A 24363-nucleotide genomic window follows, 5' to 3' on the forward strand; every position below is an offset into this window, starting at 1 on the left:
TCAGTTCTGTAATATGCTGTCTCACTTGTACTCTTCGGCCGTTTACTAGATCAGGAGTCAATCTCCAAGCCTCCATCCCCAAGGCCTGTTCCATGTGTTTTAAAAGCAGGATAAAACATTGAGGCAGACAGAGTGAATGGAATCAGCCGAAGAGAAGTGGTCAGAGGGGAGGATACAGTAGTAAGTGAACAGAGAGGGATTGCGTGGGAAGCAGCCTGAGATGTTCGGCCAATTGAGAGAGCAGAGCAGCGACAGTCCCAACCGTCACAGAGCTATGCTGGCTGCTGTTAAGCCTGTAGCCATTGATTAAGACTGCTAATCAGATTAATGAGATAAAGGAGTTGAGGAGGGCAGGCTGAATCTGATGCTGAGGGAGAGGTGAGGATGTCGTGTCTCTACTTTGGCCCCCAGGAGGGGGCTGGAGCTGTTGTGACAGAAGGGGTGTATGTGTGTAATTGGTGTGACTCATCGGTGCATGACTAGTGTGAGAACCCAGGGTGAGATCTGAGACACTCTGCCATGGCCTGAGAGCAACATCTCCCATACCAAAACATACCACAGTATATACAGCACAGTATGCACGGAGTATACCAAACATTAGGAACATCTTCCTAATATTGAGTTGCAACCCCCTTTTGTCCTCAGAACAGCCTCAATTCATCGGCGTATGGACTATGCAAGGTGTCGAAAGCTTTCCACAGGGATGCTGGGCCATGTTGACTCCAATGCTTCCCACAGTTGTCAAGTTGGCTGGATGTCCTTTGGGTGGTGGACCATTCTTGATACACAAGGGAAACTGTTGAGTGTAAAAAATCCAGCAGCGTTGCAGTTCTTCACACAAACCGGTGCGCCTGGAACCTACTACCATACCCTGTTCAAAGGCACTTAAATATTTTGTCTTGCCTATTCACCCTCTGAATGGCACACATACACAATCAATGTCTCAATTGTCTCAAGGCTTAAAAATCCTTCTTTAACCTGCCGCCTCCCCTTCATCTACAGTGAGTGAATTGGATTTAGTGACATCAATAAGGGATCATAGCTTTCACCTGATAAGTCTGTCATGGAAAGAGCAAGTGTTCTTAATGTTTTGCATATTCTGTGTATACAGACTACGCTCACACTAAATGTATACTGTTTTCACGTCAGTTCACACACTTACAGTACTGTTAAAGGCAATTATTTTGTTAATTTCCTGCATTTCTACACATTTTGCATGCTTATGCCCTGTTCTTATGCTATCTGAGTGACTCAAACGTTATAACAAAATCAATGGGGACCCAATGCCATTACATTTTTGGAATTAGTGAGCATTTCTCCTTTCCAAGATAATCCATCCACCTGACAGGTATGGCAAGAAGTTTCAGGAAGTCCATGGCCCAGTTGATCAGGGCGGGGTTCAGTTTAATGATGAGCTTGGATGGTACTGTGGTGTTGAAGGCTGAGCTGTAGTCAATGAACAGCATTCTTACATAGGTGTTTCTCTTGTCCAGATGGGATAGGGCATTGTGAAGTGCAATGGAGATTGCTTCATTTGTGGATCTATTGGGGCGGTATGCAAATTTAGTGGGTCTAGGGTGTTTGGTAAGGTGGAGGTGATATGATCCTTAACTAGACTCATAGCACTTCATGATGACAGAAGTGATTGCTATGGGGTGATAGTAATTTAGTTAAGTTACATTTGCTTTCTTGCGTACCCGAACAATGGTGGGCATCTTGAAGCAAGTGGGGACAGCAGACTGGGATAGGGAGAGATTCAATATGTCTGTAAACACTCCAGCCAGCTGTTCTGCGCATGGTCTGAGGACGCGGTTTGGGATGCCATTTGGGCCGGCAACCTTGTGAGGGTTATGAGAGCTCACAGTCCTTGGGTGCGGCCTGTGTTGGCGGGCACTGTGTTATCCTCAAAGCGGGCGAACAAGGTGTTTAGCTTGTCCAGGAGCAAGACGTCGGTGTCCGCGGCATGGCTGGTTTTCCCTTAATAATCCGTGATTGTCTGGAGTCCCTGCCCACATACGTCTCGTGTCTGAGCCGATGAATTGCGACTCCACTTTGTCTCTGTACTGACATTTTTGCCTGTTTGATTGTCTTACAGGGGGCAGAACTGGAATGTTTGTATTCAATCATATTCCCAGTCACCTTGGCGTGGTTAAATGCAGTGGTTCACGCGTTCAGTTTTGCGTGAATGCTGCTATCTATCCACCGTTTTTGATTTTGATAGGTTTTAATCGTCACAGTGGGAACAACATCCCCTATACACTTCCTGATTAACTCCGTCACCGTGTCAGTGTATACATCAATGTTATTCTGAGGCAACCCAGAACATATCCCTGTCCGCGTGATCAAAACAGTCTTGAAGCATGGATTTCGATTGGTCAGACCAGTGTTAAATAGACATTAGCACAGGTACTTCCTGTTTGAGTTTATGCCTGTAGGAAGGGAGGAGCAAAATGGAGTCGTGATCTGATTTGCCGAAGGGAGGTCGGGGTAGGACCTTTTAGCCGTCCCGGAACGGGAGAGTAACAACGGTCAAGAGTTTTTGAAGTGCTAGTACTGCAGGTGATGTGTTGATAGATCTTCGGTAGTGTTTTCCTCAGTTTTGCTTTTTGAAGGTCCTCAGCTGGACAGAAGCGGTGGATGGTGTGCACGCCTCCTGAGTCGGACTAAAAGTCCACTCCGAATACCTCTTCTCCGCCGGCGGCGTCTTGGCGCAGCCTCTGGGATAAATTCAATCCCTTTGGAAGGTACGAAACATATATCCAAAAGTTATTTCCGGCTGAAAATGTGAAGAGCAATCTGGGCTAGTAACTTGAGAAATAATGCATTACTTCCGGCGCCGACAGAGATGGCCGCCTCGCTTCGCGTTCCTAGGAAACTATGCAGTATTTTGTTTTTTTACGTGTTATTTCTTACATTTGTACCCCAGGTAATCTTAGGTTTTATTACATACAGTCGGGAGGAACTACTGGATATAAGAGCAACGTCAACTCACCATCATTACGACCAGGAATACGACTTTCCCGAAGTGGATCCTCTGTTTTGCCCACCACCCAGGACAATGGATCGGATACCAGCCGGCGAACCAAAACAACGTCGTCGTAAAAGGGGCAGACGAAGCGGTCTTCTGGTCAGGCTCCGGAGACGGGCACATCGCGCCCAGCTCCCGAGCATACTACTCGCCAATGTCCAGTCTCTTGACAACAAGGTTGATGAAATCCGAGCAAGGGTATCATTCCAGAGAGACATAAGAGATTGTAACGTTCTTTGCTTCACAGAAACATGGCTCACTCGTGACACGCTATCGGAGTCGGTACAGCCAGCTGGTTTCTTCACGCATCGCGCCGACAGAAACAAGCATCTTTCTGGTAAGAAGAGGGGCGGGGGATATGCCTTATGATTAACGAGACGTGGTGTGATCATAACAACATACATGAACTCAAGTCCTTCTGTTCACCCGACTTAGAATTCCTCACAATCAAAAGTCGACCACATTATCTACCAACATAATTCTCTTCGATTATAATCACAGCCGCATATATTCCCCCCAAGCAGACACATCGACCGCCCTGAACAAACTTTATTTGACTCTATGTAAACTGGAAACCACATATCCTGAGGCTGCATTCATTGTAGCTGGGGATTTTAATAAGGCTAATTTGAAAACAAGACTCCCTAAATTCTATCAGCATATCGATTGTGCTACCAGGGCTGGTAAAACCCTGGATCATTGTTATTCTAACTTCCACGACGCATATAAGGCCCTCCCCCGCCCTCCTTTTGGAAAAGCTGACCACGACTCCATTTTGTTGCTCCCAGCCTATAGACAGAGACTAAAACAGGAAGCTCCCGCGCTCAGGTCTGTTCAACGCTGGTCCGACCAATCTGATTCCACGCTTCAAGATTGCTTCGATCACGTGGATTGGGATATGTTCCGCACTGTGTCAAACAACAACATTGACGAATACGCTGATTCGGTGAGCCAGTTTATTAGCAAGTGCGTGGGCGAAGTCGTACCCACAGCAACTATTAAAAAATTCCCAAACCAGAAACCGTGGATTGATGGCAGCATTCGCACGAAACTGAAAGCGCGAACCACTGCTTTTAACCAGGGCAAGGTGACCGGAAACATGACCAAATACAAACAGTGTAGCTATTCCCTCCGCAAGGCAATCAAACAAGCTAAGCGTCAGTATAGAGACAAAGTAGAGTCGCATTTTCAACGGCTCAGACACAAGAGGTATGTGGCAGGGTCTACAGTCAATCACGGATTACAAAAAGAAAACCAGCCCGGTCGCAGACCAGGATGTCTTGCTCCCAGACAGACTAAACAACTTCTTTGCTCGCTTTGAGGACAATACAGTGCCACTGACATGGCCCGCTACCAAAACCTGTGGACTCTCCTTCACTGCAGCCGACGTGAGTAAAACATTTAAACGTGTTAACCCTCGTAAGGCTGCAGGCCCAGACGGCATCCCCAGCCGCGTCCTCAGAGCATGCGCAGACCAACTGGCTGGTGTGTTTACGGACATATTCAATCAATCCTTATCCCAGTCTGCTGTTCCCACATGCTTCAAGAGGGCCACCATTGTTCCTGTTCCCAAGAAAGCTAAGGTAACTGAGCTAAACGACTACCGCCCCGTAGCACTCACTTCCGTCATCATGAAGTGCTTTGAGAGACTAGTCAAGGACCATATCACCTCCACCCTACCTGACACCCTAGACCCAGTCCAGTTTGCTTACCACCCCAATAGGTCCACAGACGACGCAATCGCAACCACACTGCCCTAACCCATCTGGACAAGAGGAATACCTATGTGAGAATGCTGTTCATCGACAAAGCAACTACTGTCCACATCGACGGGACAGTAGTGGAGAGGGTAGTACGTTTTAAGTTCCTCGGCGTACACATCACAGACAAACTGAATTGGTCCATCCACACAGACAGCGTGGTGAAGAAGGCGCAGCAGCGCCTCTTCAACCTCAGGAGGCTGAAGAAATTCGGATTGTCACCAAAAGCACTCACAAACTTCTACAGATGCACAATCGAGAGCATCCTGTCGGGCTGTATCACCGCCTGGTACGGCAACTGCTCCGCCCACAACCGTAAGGATCTCCAGAGGTTAGTGAGGTCTGCACAATGCATCACCGGTGCAAACTACCTGCCCTCCAGGACACCTACACCACCCGATGTCACAGGAAGGCCATAAAGATCATCAAGGACAACAACCACCCGAGCCACTGCCTGTTCACCCCGCTATCATCCAGAAGGCGAGGTCAGTACAGGTGCATCAAAGCAGGGACCGAGAGACTGAAAAACAGCTTCTATCTCAAGGCCATCAGACTGTTAAACAGCCACCACTAACATTGAGTGGCTGCTGCCAACATACTGACTCAACTCCAGCCACTTTAATAATGGGAATTGATGGAAATGTATGTAAAAATGTATCACTAGCCACTTTAAACAATGCCACTTAATATAATGTATATGTATATACTGTACTCTATATCATCTACTGGATCTTGCCATCTTTATGTAATACATGTATCACTAGCCACTTTAAACTATGCACTTTTATGTTTACATACCCTACATTACTCATCTCATATGTATATACTGTACTCTATACCATCTACTGCATGTTGCCTATGCCGTTCTGTACCATCACTCATTCATATATTTTTACGTACATATTCTTCATCCCTTTACACTTGTGTGTATAAGGTAGTTGTTGTGAAATTGTTAGGTTAGATTACTCGTTGGTTATTACTGCATTGTCGGAACTAGAAGCACAAGCATTTCGCTACACTCGCATTAACATCTGCTAACCATGTGTATGTGACAAATAAAATTGTATTTTATTTGAAAAAGTATAGTACTGCTAAGTTGCTTAGGAGCCTGAAACAAGGTGGCATTTAGAGATTTAATTGCATTGACAGGAAGAAGCTGTCTTATTCACACAGGCTATTAATGTATAGTGAGTGGGAACGAGAGGCACATAGCTGCTCTCTGAAATACACAAATATAGAACACACCTGGGACATAAACAGTAAACATAAATACAAAAATTCATTCATACTGGATGTGCATGCACACACTCCCAACAGGAGCACTTCAAAACACACTAACACAGTGTTGACCGTGCCGCTTTTCCGCTCGGATTATAGCCTTGGCCTGCTCTCTGAGAACGCACTGCCTCCTCAGTACTGGCTGCCAGACCGACACACACACACACACACACACACACACACACACACACACACACACACACACACACACACACACACACACACACACACACACACACACACACACAGAGCCACCAGGCCTTCCACCTCACCCCTATGCCAAGGTCAATGGCAATGCTCACATCAACCTTACCTCTCATGTTCAACCAAACCCCAGTGACTATACATACGACTTAACGACTAATCTCCTGCGTAGGTTAATGTATCTTATTTCCTCCTTGATTCCTATTTTGGCTACTACTGCATTATTTTTGTTGAGGAGATAAAATTACCTATTTATTCAAGGCATTATGGTTAGGCATAAGGTTAGCAGTGTGGTAAAGGGTTAGGTTTAAATCAGATTTTAAGAAGATATATTTAAGAAATAGGTGGGGTTTAGCCATAATTATGACTGTGAATGTGGACCTCATGATACCCCACTCCTTTTCAAATGTTGACATACCCACATACACACACGGTGGGTGGCCTTATGTTGCTCCTCCACCAGCCGTGCAGATGCATGCGGTTTATTACGTAAACGCCAACAACGTTGCGTGTGGGAATGGAACGCGGCAGAGGTAGAAGGAACACAGCAGAATCCCATAGAATAATGACAAAACACAGTCCCTCAACACATACTTCCTGTGTTTTGCTGCTGGGATTCCCTGAGCCTGATTCTTGTCAGTGGTGCTTTCTCAGCTGGGGTTTGTATTGTTTCAATCTCCTCTCCATCACTCCAGGACCGCTCTCTCCTGCCTGGTAAAATATACGCCTGATTCCCCTGTTTTGTCATGGCTCTGCTGGCGTGATACACAGATGGTAATGGAGGCCTCAGCCCCCTTGTGCTCTCTTTCTCCCCCTCTCTCTCCACCTCCACATTTGCCTCATTCCCTCCTTATCTCCAGCCGGCTGCCCTAGTGTTTGCATGGCACTCCATGGAGAGATTACCGGGGCCCCGGTGGTTTTGCCGTAGCGGTAACGCACCTGGTAACAGTGTAAATATTGTGACATCTCTCCCTCTCTCTCTCTCTCTCTCTCTCTCTCTGTCTATCTCTTTCTCTCTCACTGTCTCCCTCTCGCTCTCTGTCTGTCTCCCTCTCCCTGTCTGTCTCTCTCTCTTTCTCTTATCTATCTCTCCCTCCCCTCCTTTCTCCCTGCGCCAGTACTCCGCTGCGACGGATGGCCTGCTTAATGAAGTGCCATCTCTAATCTTTAAATATTTAGTCTGCTTTAATGAGGGAGATTATATTTGAATGTTTTTCTCTGGGAGGCTGATGATGAAGAGAGGAATCATTTTTTTCCTCGTCTCTCTCAGCGGCACCGAGCGGTCTTGGTGTGTCCTCTTCTGTCCTCTCAACTAAGACCATGGTCTCAAACTCAATATAGATATTTTTTAGCCGTCCATCTGGCTAACAAAGCCATGCCTGCCAGTGCTGTGTGTGTTCATTGCTTCCCAGGAACTATCAAGCTATTGAATGACAGGAGGGGGAGAGTTTTGTGAATACATTTGCTAGTCAAAGGTAATCAAGTTGAACTAAGTCACCATAAATGGAAAGACCTAAACTAAAAGCTTACAGTAATTATCTCGTGTTTCCAGTCTATGAGAAGAGCTCCCTCTGTCTTTCTATCATACGCTGAAATGGGGAAATACATTTTATTAAACTCAGCAAAAAAAAGAAATGTCCCTTTTTCAGTCTTTCAAAGATAATTCGTAAAAATCCGTGTAGCTTCACAGATCTTTATTGTAAAGGGTTTTAATGCTGTTTCCCATGCTTATTCAATAAAACATAAACAATTAATGAACATGCACCTGCGGAACGGTCATTAAGCCACTAACAGCTTACAGACAGTAGGCAATTAAGGTTACAGTTATGAAAACTTAGGACACTAAAGAGGCATTTTTACTGACTCTGAAAAACACCAAAAGAAAGATGCCCAGGGTCCCTGCTCATCTGCGTGAACGTGCCTTAGGCATGCTGCAAGGAGGCATGAGGACTGCAGATGTGGCCAGGGAAATAAATTGCAATATCTGTACTGTGAGACGCCTAAGACAGCGCTACAGGGAGACAGGACGGACAGCTGATCGGCAGACCACGTGTAACACCTGCACAGGATCAGTACATCCGAACATCACACCTGCAGGACAGGTACAGGATGACAACAACAACTGCACGAGTTACACCAGGAACGCACAATCCCTCCATCAGTGCTCGGACTGTCCGCAATAGGCTGAGAGAGGCTGGACTGAGGGCTTGTAGGCCTGTTGTAAGGCAGGTCCTCACCAGATATCACTGGCATCAACGTTGCCTATGGGCACAAACCCACCGTCGCTGGACCAGACAGGACTGGCAACAAGTGTTCTTCACTGACGAGTCGTGGTTTTGTCTCACCAGGGGAGATGGTCGGATTCGCGTTTATCGTCGAAGGAATGAGCGTACACCGGGGCCTGTACTCTGGAGCGGGATCGATTTGGAGGTGGAGGGTCCATCATGGTCTGGGGCGGTGTGTCACAGCATCATCGGACTGAGGTTGTTGTCATTGCAGGCAATCTCAATGCTGTGCTTACAGGGAAGACATCCTCCTCCCTCATGTGGTACCCTTCCTGCAGGCTCATCCTGGAGGGTTGACCCTCCTGCTAGACAGGAATGTCCGTGTTCTGCCATGGCTAGCGAAGAGTCCGGATCGCAATCCCATTGAGCACGTCTGGGACGTGTTGGATCAGAGGGTGAGGGCTAGGGCCATTCCCTCCAGAAATGTCTGGGAACTTGCAGGTGCCTTGGTGGAAGAGTGGGGTAACATCTCACAGCAAGAACTGGCAAATCTGGTGCAGTCCATGAGGAGGAGATGCACTGCAGTACTTAATGCAGCTGGTGGCAACACCAAATACTGACTGTTACTTTTGATTTTGACCCCCACTTTGTTCAGGGACACATTATTCCATTTCTGTTAGTCACATGTCTGTGGAACTTGTTCAGTTTATGTCTCAGTTGTTGAATCTTATGTTCATACAAATATTTACACATGTTAAGTTTACTGAAAATAAACGCAGTTGACAGTGAGAGGATGTTTCTTTTTTTGCTGAGTTTATAACAGTCGGTGCTGGCTCACATAGCAGTCCGTGTTATGATCTACTCATAACTCCAATAGAGCGTTGCTAGTCAGGAAGAGATAATGATCAGAATGGTTGGATCATTGTTCGTGGTTTTTCTATGAACTCCATCTATTAACTATCATTTCCTTTAGATGTTGACCTTTGCTGTTTTATTACTGCACTCAATTGTGAACGTGTTGTAGTTGAACATTAGCTGATAGGTACTATTTAAAATACTATAGATTACCACTTTTTTTTGCTTTCATGGGCTTTGTAGCACCCTTGGGGCCGGTTTCCCAGACACGGATAAAGCCTAGTCCCAAACTAAAAAGCATTCTCAATGGAGAATCTACATTGTAATTGACTTTAAGTCCATGACTAGTTTTAATCTGTATCTGGGAAAACGGCCCAGTTTTAATGCCCAAAGTTTATATGATTATAAAAAAATATATAGGCGAGCATGTTCTAATCTATCTATTACCATAGACTCCTTGCCTGGCCTCCAGCTAAAGAGAATATATCCACAGTGTTTGAAGCCAGACAAACTCCATGGCAACGAAGGAGAAAATGAATGAAAAGAGGGACTTATCTGAGTCCAGAACACTACATTATAGTCCTGCGGTATGAGAGAGGAGAGAGCTCTTCTATTGACCCTCATACAAATTCATAACCCGCTAAACAAACACACACAGAGTTCAGCTTTCATGTAACACTGGGGAAATCCGGCAGATCTGTCGCTCTCATCGTTGCTGAACAACCTTATTCCAAGATCACTCAACAACAAGGAACAAACGTGCAGAGAAATACAACCGACGCTCCTGCCTGCTTGTTTCATGTTGGGTGTCAGCGCTGCTCACAGTCTACCGGGCGTGCTGTTCAGTTGGAACCCCTTAGGGGGATGGATGGATGGAGAGAGGGAGGGAGTGCATTGCCTCCCAGAATTTGATGGTCAGCATTCCTCTGATTGGGCTTTTGGGTGCATGACCCCGGGGTCCGAACAGAGGAGGGTTGAAGAGGGGGAGGACTTCATGTTTTCCTTTCTTCCCTTTGTTCCGTCTGCTTTTTGGTTCACAGAGCAAACACAGTGGTTCTCGTCTCTCTTGATATTCCAGTAGATGGACATGCATCTGATCAACGCAGCAGGCTTCTCGATACATCCTTTCGGCTGGGTGAATTACACACACATATACAGTTTCTCTCAATTTATCCGATTCAATTCAGGCCAGCCATGTACCCTAATCTAAGAACCCTATGCCTTATTTAGGAGATAAATATTCATGGTAACCTCCACTTAAAGTATTTAATTGTTTAAACCTGGATCTCCAAGAGCAGCATTTTAAGTCTATTGCACTCAGTCTTGCCATTGGCCCTCACAAAATGCAATTTGAGGCTTCGCTTTTTTTACCCCATCTATCAGGGCTTCCAGTTAGGCTCTTTGTAAGTGTTGGATGGATAAGTCATAGGTTAGACTGACCATGAGGCAGCGCACCTGTGAGTGAATAAATAAGACACCCCTGGGGCCACATAACAGTCCCCTGCCCTTCTCTCCTGTTGCCTTCAAAGGAGCCCAATCATTGTGTTACTGTGGGCCTATCTCCCCCTACCGGTGGGTTCCTGCATTGAATGTACTGACTTGGTAGGATGAAGTTGTTGCCACTAGACATTTACATTTTACATTTAAGTCATTTAGCAGACGCTCTTATCCAGAGCGACTTACAAATTGGAAAGTTCATACATATTCATCCTGGTCCCCCCGTGGGGAATGAACCCACAACCCTGGCGTTGCAAGCGCCATGCTCTACCAACTGAGCCACACGGGACCACACACTAGACAATGATGTAAGTAGTGCGTCCGTCCCCCGTCCCCCCTCCATGGTTAAAGTTATTAGGGTAGGGTAATCTGATCCTAGACCTGTGTCTTAGGTCAACTCCTCATCATCTTGCCTGGATGGATCTGTGGAATGTGAGGCACCAGTAGAAACAGCGGCCTCCCACCGGGCCCTCTGGTACACCGTAGCCTCAGGTCAGGGGTCAGTCGAATGGTGTGGACAGGATGCATGCTGGTCCTTAATAGAGACGCTCGTAAGAGCACACCCAGGTGTAGGACTGCAATGGTGTGTGTGTGTGTGTGTGTGTGTGTGTGTGTGTGTGTGTGTGTGTGTGTGTGTGTGTGTGTGTGTGTGTGTGTGTGTGTGTGTGTGTGTGTGTGTGTGTGTGTGTGTGTGTGTGTGTGTGCTTACGTAGACTGAAGCCTTATTCGCTATCATACAATCTGGCAGCATTCTTAAATCCTTTCTATATCAAATAACATCTGTTATCGTCTGATCTGTCATTCCCTCTGACCTCTGCTTCCCTGTGTTATCTCGCCTCATCTAAAAACACATGACTGCACTCTTCCAAGTGTAAAGAAAATACATCAATAATTTAAACTACCATAATTAATTACAGGGCATCTGTCCGGCATATGGATAGTTTGGTATGTAATGCTCTGTGTGATTTGAAGTATTATCAGGGACTTTCCAACCCAGGAACCCATCTGGTCCTGTGATAGAGGTCGTCAGAGTCCCCTCATTTCCACTCTTTATCTGCATGCCTTTCTATATACTGTAGCTTCTATAGTCAGGATGCAGTAAAATAAGGAGAGGCTTTGAAAGAGAAAGGCTTACCTTTCTTTCTAGGAAAAATCTCTCTGTGGGCTTTATGTTCCAGATCGGCGCTCGTTCAGGATGAGCTTGCTCAGTTTGTTTTTGATGCCCAATATACTCTCTTGCGCACTTTATCTCTCTTTCACACACCTTTGAGAGAGAACCCCCCCCCCCCCCACATACCTCCCCAGCTCCCACTTGCTGCCCTGTTTGTGTCTGCTGATCCAGTCTGTAGCAGGGTGGGGGTCTGTGGGATTAGTAGTCGGAGTCTCTCCTTCTCTCTCTGGTTTAGTCCTCCCTCCCCAGTGTGAGCCAGACTATCCCGTGGTGAGGAGGAGGACCTAATACGGTTCAAGCCTGCTCCTCCAGCGGTCTGCAGCCTCAGCATTTAGGCTTTATAAGCTGCTCAGGGCGATAGCCCCAGGGCCACTGCTACTGACAGGAGACAGCTGGAAGGGAGCGGTCTCTATAAACTATATAAGGAGGAGTGGAGCAGGAAGCTCAATGAATCAGTTTGGCCTTGGTATGAAATGGTCAGTGACCAGCTCATTTCCCTCTCCTCTCCCCCACATCGTTGGGCTTAACAGTCCTGGACCTGCTCTTGGGGCCGGTTTCTGTCTTAAATGTCAGCTGTAAAATCTGTCAGATTCACTGGGAGCCCTGTGGGACTCGGGGTTGTGTTCAGGGTCAAACGCTCTGTCTCTTTCTGTTTTTCTCTCTTACCCGAAGGCTTGTCTGTGTGGCTGGGAGGATGACTGGGCACTATGTAGATAGAAGATACACTGAACACCTACTCTTTAGATGGGGAAATCTCAGCACTGCATTCTCATATTCTCTTTCTTTCTGCTCTCTCCCTCACAGGTTTTCCTGCCTGACCGACCTCATCAGATAAGACACACACGCCTTTTTTCAGGTGAGACCTCTCTGCTTCCTCCTGTCATAACACCACCTCAAACCTATCACCTCTTATATACCATTGTTTACCCCACAGTCTCAGTCAGATCCTTACCCTAGTCGTTATTAACCCCCCTCCATACTTTTCCAGGTATGACCACCACCTCTCTACAGAGAGCAGTAGTAACAAAACATTACTTCAGAGGACAAGGTGACACTGACCCATCGTTCCCTTCGTTAGCCCGCCCAACCCAGTGCCGCCTCCTCACCCAGTCTCTGTGCCCCTGTGGGAGGAGGAGGAGGACCCTGTGTTGTTGTGATTTGTCTCCCTGCAGCCAGTTGGAGGGGAAGTGGTCAACGAGGTGAGGCTGTTCTCAGGCTAAGAATAGAGCAGGTTCCTGTTTCAGGATGCCCCCCCCCCCCCCCCCGTTCACACTGAGGCTGATGGGTTGGGTCTGCGTTGAGGGAGGGAGGTCCGCTCCAGAGCGCCATGTCTCTGAGAGGTTCTGTGTCAGGGGCGGAGGGTTGGGGGATGCAGGGGGTTCAGAGCGGAAGCACCATGAGGGTTTCTCTTGTTACATCATAGTCAGGGGGGGATCTCTGTCAAGATCTTTCTCTCTCCTTCCTCAAGTTCTTGCTTACCTTTTTCTTTGTCACTCCTCATTGTCCATTCTGGATCTCTCTCTCTGGCTGCGTGTTCATCTCCCTCTGTGTTTTACTCCGTCTTTGTTTCTGTCGGTCAAGGTGCCTTTGTCAAAGCCAAGGCTTAGTTAGCACTTCTGAGAGAAAAATGATCCTTTAAGTGCTTGCCCAGGGGCATGGTGGATGACATTGATCATGTCAGGGAAACTTTGATAGATTGCAGCATCCTGTTTATAATGCAGGGCTGTGAGAGTCTGTCTTGGCTTCGGACTCGATGTCTGTTTTTTTTGTTAATAACGAACTGATATGGGCTACTTGTTTTGCTCTTTGAAGTTAACCACATATTTGTATTTGCACTGTAGCGCCATGTTGGCTTCTTCCAGTTCCCCCACAGTGATAAATGATCCAGCCAGTCTACAGGGACTGTTTCACTGCTGCTGTATGGATTTGCGGGAGCTAGTTTCGTAACCTGGTCTCAGTGGAATCAACCCCAGCCCACTGCAGGTGGAATGGCTTAAATCTCCGGTGGCTCCCATTTAAGGCAGGTGTTGTTCTGGAGATATTTCCCAGTTTACTTACACACTGACAGTGAGCAGCTCTCGCGGCATTGTGCTCCCTGACCCCCCCCCCCTCCGGAGCTACCACTGTGCGCCCTGTGTGCGACCGGCTGCAATCGTAAACAAAATCTTGTGCTGTGCAGCGTTGGCCCACATTTGAGATTGTGAACACCCTCAGCCACCCACCCACACAGCCATATAATCATTAACGTTTAAGGTCAGAGTTTTCCTTTCACACCTGTAACGCTATCTTTGTGGAGGAAGAGAGTGCGGGAGGAGGTTCTGGTTCAGGTTCTGGCGTGGCTATTTTGGGCTCCATGAGAAAATGTGTTCATGACACAGGGCTTCGGAGATGGCCTGGTTTTGAGTAGGGGGAGGGGACCTGGTGGGAAATTCACGAGGCTGCAATTTTTAGGCCATATGGAAACATCATAAAATCAGATGATCAGTCAACTGACCCTGCCTCATGTTCCGACTTGTTCTTTGAAGACGTAGGGTTTTGGGCCACTGTCAGCAAGCAGACGACGTGTACCCACTTGGAACAACTCAGTCCGACAGGAAGTTACACCCTTAAGGTTTTATAACTGCCTTTGATTTATTATGCTGTTAGCTGAGCAGTTTTTGAAAGTGCAAACAAATAATTTTTGTATATCAATGTCAAGTTAACATGTATTTGTACTTTTAATTGAATTGCTGTCTTTGTTGGCCCTGCTTCACCACTTTTCCTTCGATTTCTGTTTTACGTTGTCATGAGAAAGACATTATCCTGAGGACACATTTTGGATACGAGAACATGGTGTGATCTGATGTGCACTTACCCTACTCCTTCTTTCTCTCTCTCTCTTTCTTTCTGCCCCTCCTTCAGGCTTTTTCCCCTCTGCCGCCCCCAAGATGAGCAGGCTGGGCCTCCACAGGGGGCAGTGTTCAGGGCTGCGCCCCAGCCCCACCGACCCCCAGCCGAGAAGCTGCTGAACGTAACGCACACGCACAGCAGTACAGCCACACACACACACACACACACACACACAGAACCTGAGAGCAGGAGCTACACACCCACGATAGGGTCGAGATACAACCAGTGTCTCCTGATAACGGCCGTGTTTACATGTGTACAAGGGAGTGGTGTGGTGTTCCGTGACGGAGAGAGGAGAGAGATCCGCCAAGAGGAGGGGAGCGAGCGGAGGAGGAGGAGTGTGAGGAACACACAGAGAGAGAAACCCAATCCTCTTCGGTAGCAGAGCGGCGGACGGGCGAGCCTGGGAGAAAGAGAGAGAGAGGGAGGAGAGTGCAGAGTTAGAGGGAGCCCTAAGTCCAGCGCAGACTGAGTCAGAGCAGCCAGCCAGGCAGGCAGCGCGTCCTGCATCCAGAGAGGTGGAGAGACGAGCAGGGCCCCAGACGGAGAGTCATGGGCTATGCGGGCCATGGTGACCTAGAGTAAATGGCTATTCCTCAGCACAGCTTGGTGCCAGTGTCTGGAGCTCAACCCTCCCCCTCCTCCTCTTCTTGTGTCCCTGTCAGCTGCTGTGCCACGCTGCTGTTTGTCCCCGGCACTGCCTTCTGCTCTGCCCCTGTCGTGCTGCGGCCATGGTGGCCAGCCTGTGGAAGCTGGTGCGGGGCGTCAGGCAACTGGAGCTCCATCGCCTCATCCTGGTGCTCATCGTCTTCTGCCTCCTCTCCATGGCCTTCTTGGCCTACTACGTCAGCAACAGCCCCAAGATCAAGGAGGCACCCCCGCTGCCCTTCAGTGACTGCGGGGGGGTGGCTGTGGGAGGGGGGCAGCGGGAGCCCCTCTTCCTGCCTCGCTCGGGTCGATTGCGCCAGGTGAAGGCCATGGACAACTCTCGCACGGACCCGGTGGTGCTGGTGTTTGTAGAGAGCATCTACTCTCAGCTGGGCCAGGAGATCGTGGCCATCCTGGAGTCCAGCCGATTCCGCTACCGCACCGAGATCGCCCCGGGGAAGGGAGACATGCCCACGCTGACTGAGCGCAACCGCGGCCGATACGCCCTCGTTATCTACGAGAACTTGCTGAAGTACGTCAACCTGGACGCCTGGAACCGCGACCTGCTGGACAAGTACTGCGTGGAGTACAGTGTAGGCATCATCGGCTTCTTCAAGGCCAACGAGAACTCGCTGCTCAGCGCCCAACTCAAGGGCTTCCCTCTCTTTCTGCACTCCCACCTGGGCCTGAGGGACTACCGCATCAACCCCAACGCCCCTCTGCTTTACATCACCAGACCTAATGAGGTGGAGCAGGGCCCCCTTCCCGGGGACGACTGGACCGTGTTCCAGTCCAACCACTCCACCTACGAGCCTGTCCTCCTGGCCAGCACCAAGTCCTCTGACGCCCTGGCCCACCTGGGGCCACTCAGGGCTATGCACTCCACCGTGGTCCAGGACCTGGGGCTTCACGACAGCATCCAGAGGGTCTTGTTTGGAAACAACCTGTCCTACTGGCTGCACAAGCTGGTGTTTGTGGACGCCATCGCCTACCTGACGGGCAAGCGGCTCTGCCTCTCGCTGGAGCGCCACCTGCTGGTGGACGTGGACGACATCTTCGTGGGCAAGGAGGGCACCCGCATGAAGGTGACCGACGTAGAGGTGGGTTCACTCGGTCTTTCTTTCTCTCACACTCTCCCTCTCTGCTCTCATGGTAGGCCTGTATGTGAGGCTCAATTCATTTGCCTAGGTTCACTGTCAGTGGTAATTAAGATTGTGTAAAGATTATTAATCACGAGGAAACACAGACTATTCCAAAAAGGAAGATTATTTCAGTCTGTCACCTTAACAAGTGTAGATGTTTCTGTTAAAGCACCCTTTGAGGATGTTAAGAAAGTGCGTCTTTCCTACTCCTTGCACCATGGGACACACGGTTGAACATATTGATTTCCAATGCCATTCTCCGTAAGGTGTGACTTGCTTCTAAGGCAAGGCCAAATAAAGGCTAGCGTTTATTAGGATGAATCGCAACAGGATCTGTCTCTTCTGCCATTAGTCTCGTAAGTCTTTTATCTGGTTGTTAGCATGCTACTGTGTCAAATAGATTTACGTGTGTTCTCTTCACTTTGAGAAAACCACTACTGGACGACGTTAAGGCTTTTCCAGTCTTAATCAAAACCTTATTTGAAGTGACAAAAACAGATGTGTGAGAGTCTCCAGTACATCACAGCTCTCTTAATGGGTTTTCTCGCCGCTCTATATAGCTGTTGAACACATTTAACCCGCGTCAGCAGTTTGCAATGCAGAAAAGCGAGCCACGTTGCCTGGAGGGCCACTCTGCCAAATGCATCAAACTAAATTAACACAATTAATGGGAAATAATAGGAGTATTAATTAGGATTTAGCACTGATAACAGGGATGCAGTTTAGAGAGTAATGGGGGACGGTACAAGGGGGCAAACTTGTCGCTTCAGCAAAAAGGGACCTGCTCACTCCGAGCGTGTCTCCTTCCCCACGAGTGGTAGGGGGGTGGGCAGGGGGAGGTACAGGGCAACCACGAGTCGTTCAGTCAGTTAATGAGCCTGTCATCAACTAAACCTGACAGGGTTGGTACCAGGCAGTTGCATAAATAAGGGCATATGGAAGGAGAAAATGTACTGTTGGCACCGCCGCTGTGTTTAGTTATCACACCACCGGTTAAACATTTCTGCTTAATTGCTCCTGTGGAAATTGTATGACTAATAGACCATTGACGTCTCAGGCAGCCGAGTCAGGTACATGCTTTTGAGGCCATTCTCTAAATGGAGAAAGCAACATTACATTACGAGTATATATGGATTAATTGTGGAGCACAGAATAGAACAGCCAAGGTAGTGTAGTCGGAAGAATGGCCCATTGATTTTGCTCACCTCAATCTTCTGAACAGAAGTGGTCCTCTCTGAAAGGATTGGCCAACTTGGTCTCTCGAGCATCAAGTCAATGGAACCACTTACCACTTTCTAATGTGTTAAAGATGCTGAAATGTATTTGATGTCTTTCCAAATTACGTTTTCACCACAGCATATTGATCCAGACAGTTATATACTACATGACCAAAAGTATGTGGACACCAGCTTGTCGAACTTCCCATTCCAAAATCATGATCATTAATATGGAGTTGGTCCCCCCTTTGCTGCTATAACAGCCTCCACTCTTCTGGGAAGGCTTTCCACTAGATGTTGGAACATTGCTGCTGGGATTGCTTCCATTCAGTCACAAGAGCATTAGTGAGGTCGGGCACTGATGTTGGGGAGTAGGCCTGGCTCGCAGTTGGCTTTCCAATTCATCCCAAAGGTGTTCGATGGGGTTGAGATTAGGGCTCTTGTGCAGGCCAGTCAAGTTCTTCCACATCGATCTTGATAAACCATTTCTGTACGGACCTCGCTTTGTGCACGGGGGCATTGTCATGCTGAAACAGGAAAGGACCTTCCACAAACTGTTGCCACATAGTTGGAAGCACAGAATCGTCTAAAATGTCATTGTATGCTGTAGCTTTAAGATTTCCGTTCACTGGAACTAATGGGCCTAGCCCAAACCATGAAAAACAGCCCTAGACCATTATTCTTCCTCCACAACACTTTACAGTTGCCGCTATGCATTGGGGCAGGTAGCGTTTTCCTGGCATCCACCAAACTCAGATTCGTCCGTCAGACGCGTTTCCACTGCGCCAGTGTCCAATGGCTGCGAGCTTTACACCACTCCAGCCGACGCTTGGCATTGCACATGGTGATTTTATGCTTGTGTGCGGCTGCTCAGCCATGAAAACCCATTTCATGAAGCTCCTAACGAGCAGTTATTGTGCTGACATTGCTTCCAGAGGCAGTTTGAAACTCATAGTGAGTATTGCAACCGAGGACAGACAAATTTCACCCGATACAGAACTTGGCAGTCCTGTTCTGTGAGCTTGTGTAGCCTACCACTTCGCAGCTGAGCCGTTGTTGCTTCTAGATGTTTCCACTTCACAATAACAGCACTTACAGTTGACCGGGACAGCTCTAGCTGGGCAGGGGCGTTGATAATCTCATCGATTTTGGTCAGGTTTCTTCCACCTGTCCTGACATGGTGTAAAATGTTGTGGCCTTTGCCATGCAGACTATAGTTTAATTACTGCTTTGTTGCCTTCCTGCACTACCACCTGGCCTCCTGTTCAACAAAGCAGCTTTAATCACCTCAAGCAGTTGTGAGGCGAGTAGCAGGGCATAAACAAGGCATGGCTAAAGGCGTCCGCATGCTTCCCAGCCGAAACACTTTGAAAGAGTTTGTGCATATATTATGATGACATTTTGTGACGTTTTTGTTTGTTTTGGACTTAGGTACGTTTTTGGGGGGATTGTTTGGTCACATTTCTTTTCTTGAGGCAAGCTGAAGTCGGTACCCGAAGTCTACGCCCCTTCGTCAGTGATTGGTCAACAATAGGAATTCTTCAGTAAAGTCTTTGTTGTCATTCAACGAGAGACGACTCGTTTTCAGGCAAATTTAGAAATACTGCACCAAACATCTTAGTTGGATTTATAATTGCGCGACTGCACACTCGAGCACACTCGTTCGATTTGCCTATCACTCGTTCGGCTAGCCACCAGCCGAACTGAAGCATGCTGATGCATTAATGGACCACTAATCTCGTCTATTTTCACTCTGGGGGTGCAGCCTCAGACTCCTAAACACTAAAGCTGATTTCCCATACACGCATACCCCTGTTCACTTTTCCATGGTGCATTTGATATGGTTGACTCCTTCGATGTAACGTCAGCGATACTCTATTTGCTTTAGATGGTTGAATTTACATACAGTGCACTTGGAGTGCATCCATATTCACTCCGGTTGGATGGGTACTCTCTCACCTTAGCATCTTAAATAGGCATTTATATTTCTCTGCCCATATGGTAAATGGCAGCTGCTGATGTTTGTCCTTGGCCATGTCCCCTTTCATCATCCTCCTGTTATGCAGGCCAGGTGGGAGTCCTGTTGACAGTCTAAGGTAGGGTCAGCCAATGCCCAGAGGCTTAAGTCAGATCATCACTGCAGGGTGAGGTTTTTAGCCAGCCCGGGGAATTCACAGTGTCTTTAGATTTTTCTCAAGACAATTCAAGCATATTGAGGTCAATGATCTGAAGAAGAAATAGAAGCGCACACAGACGGTGGAGACTGACTGACAAGGGCCCCCTGACCAACCCTTATACCCCAACCTCATTCTGTCCATCTGCCCTTCTGCGTACCCCAGCTCTCCCTACCTCTACTCTTATTTTCCAGGCTGGCACCAAGTTCTGTCTGTGTGCCCACAGGACAATGCCCCATACCTCATCCCCCTGTTTGGTCTCGCCTCTCTGTCCCGCATGTCCTCCTCAGAAACACTGAAGGACTTTTGAAGAAGAGGAGCAGTTGTTGTGGTGCTGGAGGAGACGGAGAAGATATCAGACGCTGCTGTTCAGTTACTGATCGCCGCTTGTCATCAGACATGAATTATGTCTTGATATGTCTGTGGGGAGACATATCTCTGTCAGCAAACCTCAGGTGCTCTTAGGCAGCCAATACTGAGACATGGATCATATTTCCATGCACACACAAACACACACACAGACCCCATAAACACTCATCCTAATCTGCAAGGAAAACAAACAGTGAATGCACACATGCTCAAGGACATCAGTACCTCTTTAAATAAGTCAGCGATTGGGTCTTATCAGGTACAGCTGCTATCTCTCTCCCAGAGGTTTGAACAGTGGAGGTAAAGTGCATAGCTCTGCAGCTCTGGGTTGATATGTGGAGGCAGAGTAGCAATCTCTTTCCCCATGCTGTGATTTGTGTGAGGATGCTGCTGTAGTCATCTGATATAGCTGATAAAGTGTGACGGTTTGGGGAATTTGTTGAACAGGACTCCAGGGCTCCGCGGGTTGCTTTGCAATCCCATTAAAATCTTTACAATACCCCAACATGTGCACATTTTTTTACCCTTTATGGGTACAGTAGATATTTTTATTTATTTATTACATGTCTTTCCACTCGGACTTGTATGATGCATCTGCATTTTGTTGTATTCAATCTAGTGGTTAAAGGCCCAATGTAGACGTTTTTTGTCTCAATATCAAATAATTTCCTGGTAAGAATTAAGGACCTTACTGTGATTGTTTTCAATTAAAGTGGTCAAAAACAAACAAAAATAGCTTCTTAGCAAAGACCGATTTCTCAAGCAAGCATTTTGCAAGGACTGTCTGAGCGTGGTCTGAGTGGGGAGGGGAAAACTGAAAACTAGCTGTTATTGGCAGAGAGGTTTGGAACTCTCTTTCTTTTTGGTCTCACCAGGCAGGCCAAAGCATCATCCCGCCAAAACAGGCTGCAATGTCATGCAGTCTTTTCAAACAGCTCTTACACTAAAAGGGTATTATTAGGGCTGTGGCGGTTACAAAATTTTGTCAGCTGGTGATTGTCAAGCAGTGACCGTACTTACATATCCCAACCAGAAGCCATGGATTACAGGCAACATCCGCACTGAGCTAAAGGCTAGATCTGCCGCTTTCAAGGAGAGGGACACTAATCTGGACGCTTATAAGAAATCCCGCTATGCCCTCAAACGAACCATCAAACAGGCAAAGCATCAATACAGGACTAAGATTGATTAATACTACACCGGCTCTGATGCTCGTCGGATGTGGCAGGGCTTGCAAACTATTATGGACTACAAAGGGAAATTCAGCTGCGAGCTTCCCAGTGACTTGAGCCTACCAGACAGGCTAAATGCCTTTTATACTCGCGTTGAGGCAAGCAACACTGAAGCATGCATGAGAAGACCAGCTGTTCCGGACGACTGTGTGATCACGCTCTCTGTAGCCGATGTGAGCAAGACCTTTAAACAGGTCAACATTCAGACAGATTACCAGGACGTGTACTCAAAGCATGCGCGGACCAACTGGCAAGTGTCTTCACTGACATTTTCAACCTCTCCCTGGCCGAGTCTGTAATACCTACATGTTTCAAGCAGACCACTATAGTCCCTGTGCCCAAGAAAGTGAAGGTAAACTGCCAAAATGACTACCACATTGTAGCACTCACGTCGGTAGCCATGAAGTGCTTTGAAAGGCTGGTCATGGCTCACATCAACACTATCGTCCCGGAAACCCTAGCCTAGACCCAGTCCAATTCACATACTGCCCCAACAGATCCACAAATGATGCAATCCCAATCGCACGCCACACTGCACTTTCCCACCTGGACAAAAGGAACACCTATGTTAGAATGCTGTTCATTGACTACAGCTCAGTGTTCAACACCATAGTGCCCTCAAAGCTCATCACTAAGCTAAGGACCCTGGGACTAAACACCTCCCTCTGCAACTGGATCCTGGACTTCCTGACGGGCCGCCCCCAGGTGGTAAGGGTAGGCAACAACATCTGCCACGCTGATCCTCAACACTGGGGCCCCTCAGAGGTGTGTACTTAGTCCCCTCCTGTACTCCCTGTTCACCCATGACTGTGTGGCCAAGCACGACTCCAAAACTATCCTTAAGTTTGCTGATGACACAACAGTGGTAGGCCTGATCACCGACAATGATGAGACAGCCTATAGGGAGGAGGTCAACAAGCTGGCAGTGTGATACCAGGACAATAACCCCCCCCCTTCTTTTTACATTGCTCGCTGTTTATTATCTATGCCTAGTCGACTAACCTGTACCCCTGCATATTGACTCGGTACCGGTACCCCCAGTATATAGCTTATTAGTTTATTTAACTCTATTTTCTTAAAGGGCTTTTAAGTAAGCATTTCACGGTCATTTCTACACCCGTTGAGTTCGACGCATGTGTCATATAAAATTTGATTTGATTTTAAATAACTGTCTGTCTCACGGTAATTGACCCTTAATTAATATAAACACATTTTGCTTCTCCTGGCTTCCGCACGTAGCCTACAAGCCACTGATGCAAACCTTAATCCATGTAATATGGCCTACACCTTCACAATAAATCCATTATTTAAAGAAACATGATATGAAGAAAATGTAATATATTTCAGAAGAACAGAATAGCATACTCTTAGTTGTCCTTAAAGTGCATTTGGAAAGTATTCAGACCCCGTCACTTTTTCCACATTTTGTTACGTTACAGCCTTGTTCTGAAATTGATTCAATAGTTTTTCCCCCTCATCAATCCACACACAATACCCCATGATGGCAAAAACAGATTTTTAGAATGTGTCAAATGTATAAAAAAAATGATATCACATTTACATTAGTATCCAGACCCTTTACTCAGTACTTTGTTGAAGCACCTTTGGCAGCAATAACAGCCTCGATTTTTCTTGGGTATGACGCTACAAGCTAGACACACCTGTATTTGGCAAGTTTCTCCCTTTCTTCTCTGCAGATCCTCTCAAACTCTGTCAGGTTGGATGGGGAGAGTCACTTTTTTCAGATCTCTCCAGAGATGTTCGATCGGGTTCAAGTCCGTACTCGGGTTGGCCACTCAAGGACAATCAGAGACTTGTCACGAAGCCACTCCTGCATTGTCTTGGCTGTGTGCTTAGGGTCGTTGTCCTTTTGGAAGGTGAACCTTCTCCCCAGTCTGAGGTCCTGAGAGCTCTGGAGCTTTTTCGTCAATGATCTCTCTGTATTTTGCGGGCCCTTCTCCCCCGATTGCTCAGTTTGGTGGGGCGGCCAGCTCCAGGAGGAGTCTTGGTGGTTCTGAACTTCTTCCATTTAAGAATGATGGAATCCACTGTGTTCTTGGGGACCTTCAATGCTGCAGACATTTTTTGGTACCCTTCCCCAGATCTGTGTCTCGACACAATCCTGTCTCTGAGCTCTACGGACAATTCCTTTGACCTCATGGCTTGGTTTTGCCTTATATAGACAGGTGTGTGCCTTTCCAAATCATGTCCAATCAATTGAATTTACCACAGGTGGACTTCAATCAATTTGTAGAAACATCTCAAGGATGATCAATGGAAACAGGATGCACCTGAGCTCAATTTCGAGTCTCACAGCAGAAGTTTTGAATACTTATGTCAATAAGGTATTTCTGTTTTAGTTTTTTTATGAATTGACAAACATTTATACAAACCTTTGCTTCATCGTTATGGGATATTGTATGTAGATTGATGAGGGACATTTTTTATTTAATCAATTTTAGAATAAGGCTGTAATGTAACAATGTGGAAAAAGTCAAGGGGTTTGAATACTTTCCGAATGCACCGTATGTTATGTCCTGATCTCGTTATGCCAAATGGCTATGGTCTACAGTAGTTCATTTAGCAGACAAGATTTCCTAATTCTGTGGCATTATTTTATATTAAAGCTGAATTGAAAGGAAAGGATATTTTCTCCAAATGATTTGAGGGACTG

At 47.2% G+C, this 24363-nt stretch overlaps 1 protein-coding gene across 6 annotated transcripts in view; it reads left to right on the top strand.

The window, feature by feature from the left end:
- Positions 1 to 24363, top strand: part of LOC139570839 (bifunctional heparan sulfate N-deacetylase/N-sulfotransferase 2-like) — a 205252-nt gene that overhangs the window by 157682 nt on the left and 23207 nt on the right. For 3 of the 6 annotated variants that reach the window (XM_071393069.1, XM_071393073.1, XM_071393074.1), the window contains 3 exons: positions 12823 to 12874; positions 14920 to 15478; positions 15573 to 16655. In XM_071393069.1, the coding sequence (XP_071249170.1) occupies positions 15467 to 15478; positions 15573 to 16655 (1095 nt within the window). In that variant the 5' untranslated portion in view covers positions 12823 to 12874; positions 14920 to 15466. Of the gene's footprint in view, positions 1 to 12822; positions 12875 to 13006; positions 13218 to 14919; positions 15479 to 15572; positions 16656 to 24363 lie in introns of all 6 variants that reach the window. The other 3 variants (XM_071393071.1, XM_071393072.1, XM_071393070.1) reach the window with 3 other exon arrangements.

The sequence above is a fragment of the Salvelinus alpinus genome, chromosome 3 (genome assembly GCF_045679555.1).
Source record: "Salvelinus alpinus chromosome 3, SLU_Salpinus.1, whole genome shotgun sequence".
NCBI lineage: Eukaryota > Metazoa > Chordata > Actinopteri > Salmoniformes > Salmonidae > Salvelinus > Salvelinus alpinus.